Source organism: Bison bison, unplaced genomic scaffold (assembly GCF_000754665.1).
Source record: "Bison bison bison isolate TAMUID 2011002044 unplaced genomic scaffold, Bison_UMD1.0 scf7180017864259, whole genome shotgun sequence".
Taxonomy (NCBI): Eukaryota; Metazoa; Chordata; class Mammalia; order Artiodactyla; family Bovidae; genus Bison; species Bison bison.
The window spans coordinates 2430250-2440416 of NW_011494831.1; the positions used below are offsets into that span (position 1 = coordinate 2430250).

The 10167-nt window shown below is 41.9% G+C and overlaps 2 protein-coding genes across 4 annotated transcripts in view; one reads left to right on the forward strand and one right to left on the reverse strand.

Moving 5' to 3' along the window:
* Positions 1–5365, forward strand: part of EIF2AK4 (eukaryotic translation initiation factor 2 alpha kinase 4) — a 97300-nt gene extending 91935 nt beyond the window's left edge. For 2 of the 3 annotated variants that reach the window (XM_010847933.1, XM_010847934.1), the window contains exons 34-39: positions 174–232; positions 1109–1206; positions 2429–2497; positions 3180–3224; positions 4527–4645; positions 5129–5365. In XM_010847933.1, coding sequence (XP_010846235.1) covers positions 174–232; positions 1109–1206; positions 2429–2497; positions 3180–3224; positions 4527–4645; positions 5129–5186 — 448 coding nt within the window. In that variant the 3' untranslated portion in view covers positions 5187–5365. Of the gene's footprint in view, positions 1–173; positions 233–1108; positions 1207–2428; positions 2498–3179; positions 3225–4526; positions 4646–5128 lie in introns of those variants that run through there. The other variant, XM_010847935.1, reaches the window with a different exon arrangement.
* A 292-nt stretch (positions 5366–5657) lies between these two features.
* Positions 5658–8950, reverse strand: SRP14 (signal recognition particle 14kDa (homologous Alu RNA binding protein)). The gene is made up of 5 exons (XM_010847932.1): positions 8834–8950; positions 8613–8685; positions 7976–8088; positions 6705–6737; positions 5658–6204 (listed from the first exon to the last, which is right to left on the reverse strand). The coding sequence occupies exons 1-5, from the start codon at positions 8855–8857 to the stop codon at positions 6115–6117; spliced, it is 333 nt and encodes a 110-aa protein (XP_010846234.1). The 5' UTR covers positions 8858–8950; the 3' UTR covers positions 5658–6114.
* Between the last annotated feature and the right edge of the window lie 1217 nt (positions 8951–10167).

Sequence of the window (10167 nt, forward strand, 5' to 3'; positions counted from 1 at the left end):
CTTAATCAAAAGCATAATTAAGTGAAAATTTTGTTTTCCTCCACTAATAACCAATATTTATTAAATATCAGTATATTTAATAGAAAGCCTCTAAGTGTAGCTCACTATAAATTATGTGTTGCTTTTGTCTTAGTGACTGTTTATTCTAATTGTTTTTGTTTGCTTGTTTTTAGAGAAGCTTCCGATAATCTTACAGTACAAAATCTGAAGGGATCATTTTCTAATGCTTCAGGTATAATTACTAATTGTAACTTAAACATAATAATGCTTGTGTGTGTGTACATGTTTGCTCTAAATACTTAGAACTGTGGCTAACTCACTGCATCAGTAATATCCTCTTAAAGTAACATATGTACAATTAGTTATACCAAAAAGAATTAATCCCTATGAAACTTACATTCTAGAAAATGATAAAAACCACTGGGACTTTGGTGACCCTTCTGGTCCTGATATGTCTCTTATTTTTACAAGTGGTTTAATCTTTCTTTGATTCAGTTTATTATGTAGATCAAATGTGGATAAATTCTCCCCATATAGAAGATTGAAGAAAAGTATTTTGAAATGCCCTGGAGACACGCTGTACATTTGTTTTCATGAAAGCTAAGAGGAAACAGTGGTGATAGTTACACCTTTAGTTTTACTACATTTGTCAACCCAAGTGAAAAGGAAATGTCCCAGTGAAGTCCACGAGAAGACATTACTTGACTTTTAAGAGAATTAAGTCTTTTGGGTTCATTTCTGTTAGCAGGCTTTCTGCCACCATCAGATTTCAAATACTTAGAGGAATTTAAAGAATTATAGTTTGGGAAATGTTAAGCTTGCCTTTTTTTTTTCCTTAGGTTCATGAGGGTTGACTCATATTGCCTCCCTATGCCTTTGTCACCTCCCACTGGAGGGAAGGCCGGTGATCCTGACAGAAGCTAGGGGATAATTGGGGTTCTGGGTTTATGGGCCAGTGCAGACAGTTGCAGAGACAAAAAACAAGGCTTAGACATAATCCAGTCCATAGACCCACCCCGAAGTGGATTCTAATCATCTCTGCCAGCTCTGTGGTGTGTAATAGAAAGTGGGACCAGATAAGGCCATAACTGCTAAAACTCTGTTTCAGGTTTGTTTGAAATCCATGGAGCAACGGTTGTTCCCATTGTGAGTGTGGTCGCCCCAGAAAAGCTGTCAGCCAGCACCCGACGGCGGTATGAGACTCAGGTACATGGTCAGTGTCCTCGGCTTTCTAACATGAGCCTCAAAGGAGGAAGAAAATAAGAAAGGGAATGACGGAACAGTTTCCTGGAAATGTTTTTCTTCCCAATTCCTGAACTTGGTGACTTCTGAAAATTTCACCAACACAAAGCGTCTCAGGTGCCAAGATTCTGCCCCGTTTGTCCTCCAAAGAGCCCTCAGTATACACTGTGGGCACCCGGAAGCAGCTGTTGTCAGAATTACTGAGTCCAAACAAAAAGTTCCTGATCCCATTTGGTTTTGTTGTACATAACAAAGCAGAAGAGATCCTCCACAAGACGTGTGGCAGGTTTCTCTCTGCATACATGTTTTTGGTATCTGTTATTTGCCTGATTCTGTGCTAAGTGCCAGGTAAAATGGAAAACACGTGACATGGCCACAGTCCTCAAAGACTTTATAACCTTAGAAGCGTATATATAGTTGGAGAATAGAAAAAATCAGTACTAGGGTGCTGAATTAAGTATACTGAATGAGTGTTAGAGTGTGCTACAGACATGGGGAGAGAGAAAGATCAGTGTCTGTATGGACGACCAAGAAAGGCTTCGTGGAGGGGATCCCTGAAGGATTTCAGCAGGCAGAGAGGGAAGATGAGGGTGTTCCAAATAGAAGGGACAGAGGGAAGGACAGCGTAGAAAAGCTACTGAGCAGAGTTGGGACACTGGCCTCACTTGGGAGTAGGGTATGAGAGGGTAGCCATTACTTAGGAACGTAATTAGACTGAGACACAAAAGATCAAGTTACCTCATTTTGTTAGCTTTCCTGGCTGTTTCTCAGTGTTGGGTGGAAACTCACTTTTCATATCTACCATATTTCATTTCCATGTTCTCAATGCTGTCACTGTCCCCTTCTTAAATTTAGCTTAATACTAAAATCTCCCTGCTTCCGCATGCGCTGTTTTACAGTACTGAGCTTTTATTACATGTCAGTTCAAAAGTATATAGAAATAAGTGGATTAGCAAACAAATGATCAAGGTAGGCTATAAAATCTCATTTTCCCTGAGGTCATAATACACTAGACACTCATCTTACTGAGGTGGATGAAGAGCAAGTCCTTATATAATATTTGGGATCCCTTTTAAAGGCTTTGGTTTGTCGTCTGTGATTGTTTCCTAGAATAAGAACTGAAATGGCAAGAAAGATGGCTTGATTGGACAGGTTCTGAATTCTAACACACTTTCCTTCTTGTTAGGTACAAACCCGACTTCAGACCTCCCTTGCCAACTTACATCAGAAAAGCAGTGAAATTGAAATTTTGGCTGTAAGTCACTTTCTTTAACTTTCTGAGGATGGCTTTTGTCCACACTGTCAAATTTTTGCTCATTGTCAACAGAATTGGGATACAGGCCTGTTACTCCTAGTTTCTTCCTCTGAAAGATTGGGAGGAGGGGGACTGAAAATGAAAATCATTTTTCTACATGTTTCAGGCTTCCCGGATAGTTCAGTTGGTAAAGACTTTGCCTGCAATGAAGACCCTGGTTTGATTCCTGGGTCTGGAAGATGCACTGGAGAAGGGATAGGCTACACACTCCAGTATTCTTGGGGTTCCCTCGTGGCTCAGCTGATAAAGAATCCGCCCGCAATGTAGGAGACCTGGGTTTGATCCTTGGGTTGGGAAGATCCCCTGGAGAAGGGGATGGCTACCCACTCCAATATCCTGGTCTGGAGAATTCCATGGACTGTACAGTCCCATGGGGTCGCAGAGTCGGACACGACTGAGCGACTTTCACTCGTTCACTTTGCAGGCCTTTGCAGGTAGTGCTGCCAAAGCTTTGCCGTGTGATGTGTTAGTTCCAAGTGCTGAGATCACATCACTGCCAAATTCAATAAGCAGCATAGAAGCATCCCATTCATGCTGCTCCATCCAAAGTGACTCCACAGTCACAAGTCAGTATGTGCTGCTTAGGATCCCTCACATGATGTACATTTTTGTGTTTCAACAGGTGGATCTACCCAAAGAAACAATCTTACAGTTCCTGTCATTAGAGGTAAGCAAGATGAACTCTTCTGCACTAGTCTTTAAAATCCCAAAGTTTGCTGTTGATTTGCCAAAAGAAAGTTGAAAGTGGCATTATTTTCTTTATGATATGAGGTATTTTTCTAGCAGTCCCAGGAATTTAGGAGCATTGTTTCTTTTATGTGATATGTATTACTAAATCATACTTTGAGGGAATCACACTTTTTTTTTTTACATTTCAGAGATGTTTTTAACAAACACGTAGGGTTTTTACTGTGTGTCGAGCTCTAGCAGGCCTTGTTCTAAGCACTTTAGGAATATTAACTCGTTTAATCATAACAACCCCAAGGGATACATACCGTTACCTTTTTTACAGATCCTTATTTTACATTTTATGGAGAATAGAAGCAGAGAGGTTAAACATCTTACTCAAAGTCACCCAACTAGGGAGTTGCAGAGCCAGGATTTGAACCTAGGCAGAGCAGTGGAATCTACATTCTCGCCCACTATACTATGCTGCTTCAAACAAACCTTCATTCCAAATAGGGAAGCTCATTTGCAGAACTAAAACTATATGGAAGATCTTTCTGTAAAAATTGAATGTAGGTCCTTTTTTATATGCTTTTTTTCAAAATAGGTACATACCTTTATTATCAAATAGCCTAACTGAACTTTTTTAAAAATTTAATATATACCTTTGCTATAAGAATATTTAACTGTAAGAATAACTACATGTGATTTTTGCAGCATATCTAACCAAAGAATACTGTTGTCTATCCAGAGTATTTAGTCAGATTAAGTTAGATGAAAAATGAACTTTGCCCCAGAACTGACATTTCATGCTATATTTTAAGGTTATTCTCCATTTATATAAAATATTGATTATATTCCTTGTGCTGTACAATATATCCTGTAGCTTCTCTTATAAGCTAACTTCCCCCTTCCCTGTCCTCCATCCCCACTGGTATTCTCCTGTCTGGTAAATAAGCATATAGCACAATACTGGTGATTTACTGCTTCATGCGCCACTCAAACGGGTGCACATCATCTCACCTAAAGTCAACAGTTGGCAGAAATAACTGGGGTAGTCACGTTAACACACTGGGGCTGCAGCATTCTTAGGCAGGATCTAGTAAGCTGGTTTTATAAAGAAATTCAGTTCTTCAGAGGAAGAACCCTCACAGTCTCCCCACTAGTTCTTTCCCCCTGTAACTGATCTCTTCAGTGTTACTTAGAGAGGGGATGGCATTGACACCTCATTAGTGACCCAGGAAAAGCCAATTAATAAACCCTAGTACCTGTTGTGTTAAGTCTTATCTATATTTTTTCCTAGTGGGATGCTGATGAACAGGCATTTAACACAACTGTGAAGCAGCTGCTGTCACGCCTGCCAAAGCAAAGATACCTCAAATTAGTCTGTGATGAGATTTATAACATCAAAGTAGAAAAAAAGTAAGTTATCACTAAGGCATTGCAGGTTTCAGTATAGGTTAAAAGTCAAGCTGGGGGGGATCGGGGGCGGGCATTGTTTGTTTTTAGGAGTTTTTCCCCCAAGAAGGGGTTTTAGAGTGACAAATATGTTATTGTCTTGTTGAGGTTAGATGACTAATAAATTGCTATGTTAGAACTGCAGTTAGTGACCAGTAAATACATGTCAGGACTGTGAATCACAGTCATGCTCTTATCAATAACACGGTGATCTCAGTAGCAGCTATCCCAGTTATCATTTTAATCACCCAGGTAACTCCTATGTTTTATGTCCCCTTGTCAGAATGCCAGTTGTTCATGTTTTCAAACACTAAAATGTTTTTAGTGACTAGCCTTCCATCTTGTTTTTGATTACACAGAACTCCTACAGTTAAGTGTTCTAAAAATAAAGTATCAGCCGCGTTCTTTACCCATTATACTGATCCTGTCTTCTCCCTCCTCTTGCAGGGTGTCTGTGCTCTTCCTGTACAGCTACAGAGATGACTACTACAGAATCTTATTTTAATCCTAAAGAGCTATCATTGCATTGTTCAAACAGACAGGAGCTTATACTACAAAACATTGTACATTCATTGTAATTTTAAATTAGCTTTACATTCTAAGCTGTCCTACAAAGCTGAGCTTTGTAGGTTTTTCATGTGTAATATATTATAAATTTATCTTTTGAATAAATGTTTTCATATATCTGTTGCTTTTTAATTGCAAATCTATTAACACTACAGGGTTTATGGAGCTAGAACACAAGAAAACAGCTTTGTTCTTCTCTTAGCCCTGTATACTAAGCACATGAAAATGTCCCAAGTAAAGGGCATAAAGAAATCAAATATCATCATTAACTTGGAATCTTTTTTCTTGATGATTCTCTAATAAGCTTATCCTTAGTCTGGTTAAGCAAACTCTTATTTGGTTATGAAACTCATTCAGATTTGCTAAAGGAACTAAGATGATAAAATTATACAGCCAGCTGGGAAACCCATGAAATAACACAACTTTTAATAAAATTGTCAGGTTTCAGTTCCAGTAAACCAAAAAACAGGGCCTCAAGCCTATTCATAATCACATCATTCCAGAACGAGAAGCTGTGGCCAGAAACTTTTTATGGGGTAGGAAAAAGAATAAAAGTTGGTCAGTGCTGATAAATACAGGTTAAATAATACACTGCTCTTTACAGATGGCTACAGAGTCTGTAAACTATTATCCAGGAATATACAACCGTCCAACACAAACCACTTAGCCAGATCTAAGATAAACTGGCTCCTTGGAACTACCCTGTAAACAATGCAGCCCTTCTTCCATCCAAAAATGACCCTAAACTCACATGAAAACAGTCATTATAAGGGAATCAGAAACTCAGCTTTGTGGCCAAAAATAAAAACCAAAGGAAAAACAGCAATTCAGTGGTTAGTTGGTGAAAGCGGGAAAGCTGGTGCCCTTCACTGCGCTGCTTTGCTCTTCTTACTCTTGCTCTTTTTGTCCCTCTTCTTCAGCCCATCCATGTTAGCTCGCAATAGGTTTGAATAAGCCTAAAAGACACAGAGTGTGACCTTAGTGCGAAGAGTTGCAAATTGGTGGAGCATCTGCCCTACTTCCGTAATGGATTTAGGGTTGTCAAAATCAGAAAGCCTAACTGATAAAGTATAGAATACTATGGGACACCTGTATCCTAAGGAATCTGGTGTAAGGCAAACACCCTCACATGATAGCAGCTTCTGCAACACCCACTAGTGAGTTGCACGTTTTTTACTTTTTTTTTAAGCAAAAATGGAAGACTGCAGGTGACTTACATAACTGTACTGTAAGTACAGCATATATGAAGCCTAAGACAACAAAATTTAGCTAAAAAGACAATGTCAGTGTTGAAGTAAAATTCGTAGCTTGGCAGCTTTTACTTGTAAACTATTGGTAAAACACAGCATCACAGGACAGCAGTGAACTTAAATCACAATCTTAACCCAACCCAGTGTTAAACATTAGGCTGACTCTTGCCTCAAGAAATGGGACACAAAGAACACCAGGAACTCACCATCTGAAACTTATTCACTTCTTTGGAGCTCACCTGGAAAATAAGGGGGAAAAGATCACCCCTGTTACCACAAAAAAAATCATCTGCCTCACCCAGTAAAACTCAAAAGCCTCACGAAGACATCCTAATCTTTAAAAATATTTCCTCCCTACTGCATGAATGAGAAACCTATTTTTCTACTAAAAGCTATTTTTCTACTCCACTTTCCTCTGCCTGAGGAACAAGTAAAGTAGCTCTGCACTTTGAGAATTGTACCAAGATGGGAAACATGGGCTGCTTAAGAAGCTATGCTTCTCGCCTCTGTTGAAATCTCTTAAAACACATTGTACTGACTTTTTCTAAGGAGTCTAAGAGATGTCAAAGAACTTAATCTTTTGTGCAAGATACATTTAAATTACACCCTCCCCATCTTATTTTAAACCTACCTTCCATTAATTCAGGCCCATGTAAGCAAACTGCAAGCTACCACAAGAGAAATTTTATGTCTAAAGATTCCTTAGTTTTCCATACTTCATGACACCCAACTTTATTTTTTTTAAGCCACATAAATGCTTTACTGTAAAAATCTCAAGATAACTGGTAATAGAAGATTAATCAACTAATTATCGCCCACATTTTCGTGAATATCCTATACTGATAGGATAGGATAGAGGGCACCCTGGTTCTGCCCCAGTAGAATAAATAAGTATTCATTTGATCCAAGGAGCCTTCTTGCTTTGCCATATTCAACTTCCACTTTGAAAGGGAAAGCTAGAACTCTTACTCAATGAGCCATATGCTCAGTAGTGTCTGACTCTTTGCAAACCCCATGGACTGTAGCATGCCAGGCGACATACTCAAATTCAAAGCCTGATATAATACATGCTTGCTACCTGAACCACAACGATAAAGGAATAATCAGCTTAAAAGTAAAAAGCATCTGGTACCGAGAAACTGTTCACTGAAGCCCAAGCACAGTAAGGGAATAAGGAATCAAATATGCCAGCTGCTCCTTATAGTACTACTCTGAGTAAGGACCGATAAGCTAATATTTTTTTCTAACAAGTGTTTGACTTCTACCGCCTTCATTTTAATTTTGCTCTTGGGCTTTCTACTACCAAGGTAATAAAAGAAGATCTTGATTTCAAAACAGCTGGGGAACTACACACTAGGCTTTATTTAGTAACTTACAAAGAAAAAAAAACCCACAAAACCTGGTACAGATATAACCCATCCTCAGTTAAGTTCAAGTCTTTAAACTCCAAAACAGGAGTATTAGGAATCCAACTTACCACAGTGCTGATCTTCTTTTTCCCATCAGTAGCTCTTAACAGACATTTGTTGTCTGAGGGCTCAAAGCCCTCCACAGAACCCTTCCTTGGAATGGGTTTAGTTCGGCCATCATCTGCATGAAAAATATATCCTGGTGAACACAGTCACAGACTTAACAGGTTGACAAAAAGTTAATAAATCGGGAAGGGATACAAAGAGGATACCTGATCCACCTCCACTGATCTAGTTCTGTTAGCCACATTATCTGCTATCATAGATGGCTTGGCCACATCTTGGGAACCTACCTCCTACTCCCAAGATGGTAACATTGTAATATCAAAGCACATTAAATCTCACTAATCATGGCGCGGCTTGGAATCCTTGACAACAAGGACAGCCCTGACATGACTGGGGCCCACTAGAACCGGAACTGACTTAGGTGGCTAAGTGCTGGGGGCCGCACCAGCCCCAATCCCTAATACTCTGGCCCCTCAGCTCTGAATGGGCCCAGTGTAAAGTGGAGGAAGGTAGGGGAAGCAGAGGATGCGCAGCAGTAAGATTTTGCCTGAGGCTCCCAGTCTCTGGGCACCCGGGCCGGGGTCTCGCTCGGCCTCCCAGCCCCCTTCCGAAGGCCTTGCCGCGTCCACAGCTGCTTACACTTCTTCAGGGTGATGAACACGCTGCCCGACAACCGGCACTTCTGGAAGAGCCTAGTCAGCTCCGTCAGGAACTGGAACACAACAAGCCCGGCCCCGTTAGGCAACCACAAACCCCCTTCCGGCCTCGTCAAGTCCCTGTCCCTCCCGAAGAACGAGACAGAGGTCCCGAGCTAAGCCCCAAACAGCATCGGTCCCTCAGCCGGCCAGCTCTGGCTATACCTGTTCACTCTCCAGCAGCACCATCCTGACGCTGCTGGCTCCGCTCCGTCAGCACAAGCCCCAAGCCGCTGGAGCCGGAAGTTTCTCCCAGCCTGGGCGGGACTTCCGCTGTTAGGTTTCTTGTCTCTTTCACCTAATCCCTGCTTCTACCGTTTCTCCGCCCCACCCACCTCTCGCCCGCGCTCAGGGACGCCCCCTTCTGTTCCGGGAGAGCGACGACCCAGAGGGCCTTTGGAGTGTGCCAGATTTCACAGACAAGCAATACCCTCATCCAAGCAGCGGATGGGAGTAACAGCGCGGAAGGATTTGATGGAAACCTATAGTTGTGGCTTAGCTGGTAGAGAATCCGCCTGCATTGCGTGAGACCTGGATTCGATCCCTGGGTTGGGAAGATCCCATGGCGAAGGGAAAAGCTACCCACTCCAGTATTCTAGCCTGGAGAATTCCATGGGCAAGTCCATGGGGTCGCAAAGGGTCGGACACCACAGAGCGACTTTCACTTTATAGCTGTGTACATTCAGCTGTGTGTTGGGCAAGTTACCTAACAGTTCGGTGCTTCAGTTTCCTCAACCTATAATAATAGCATCCACTTCACAGTGTGGCTTTGAAGAGTAAATGAGCTAATATTAAACACAACAGTGCGCGGCTCATAGAGCCTGCTCAATAAACGTTAGCTCTTGTCGTTTTTATCATTGCCATTGTATTACGTTCCCAAGGGGGTCCTCTGAACTTTTCCTCTTCTCTGACCAGGCTCGGTGGCCCCAGCTCTAGCAGGAAGGCCCGGAGCCAGGTCTTAGTTTCGCCTCAGTTCAGTCAGGAGACCTGGGGTCTATGTCCAGCCCTGCTGTTGCCAACTTGAACCTTCAGTTCAGTTCAGTCGCTCAGTCGTGTCCGACTCTTTGCGACCCTATGAATTGCAGCACGCCAGGCCTCCCTGTCCATCACCAACTCCTGGAGTTCACTCAGACTCAGGTCCATCGAGTCAGTGATGCCATCCAGTCATCTCATCCTCTGTCGTCCCCTTCTCCTCCTGCCCCCAATCCCTCCCAGCATCAGAGTCTTTTCCAATGAGTCAACTCTTTGCATTAGGTGGCGAAAGTATTGAAGTTTCAGCTTTAGCATCATTCCTTCCAAAGAAATCCCAGAGCTGATCTCCCTCAGAATGGACTGGTTGGATCTCCTTGCAGTCCAAGGCACTCTCAACAGTCTTCTCCAACACCACAGTTCAAAAGCATCAGTTCTTCGGCACTCAGCCTTCTTCACAGTCCAACTCTCACATCCATACATGACCACAGGAAAAACCATAGCCTTGACTAGACGGAGCTTTGTTGGCA

Coding starts and splice junctions, on each gene's coding strand:
- SRP14 (XM_010847932.1), bottom strand. CDS start 8,857: ATGGTGCTGCTGGAGAGTGAACAG. Junction 8,089..8,612: donor GTTCATCACCCTGAAGAAGT/GTAAGCAGCTGT, acceptor TTTTTCATGCAG/ATGATGGCCGAACTAAACCC. Junction 6,738..7,975: donor AAAAGAAGATCAGCACTGTG/GTAAGTTGGATT, acceptor CTTATTTTCCAG/GTGAGCTCCAAAGAAGTGAA.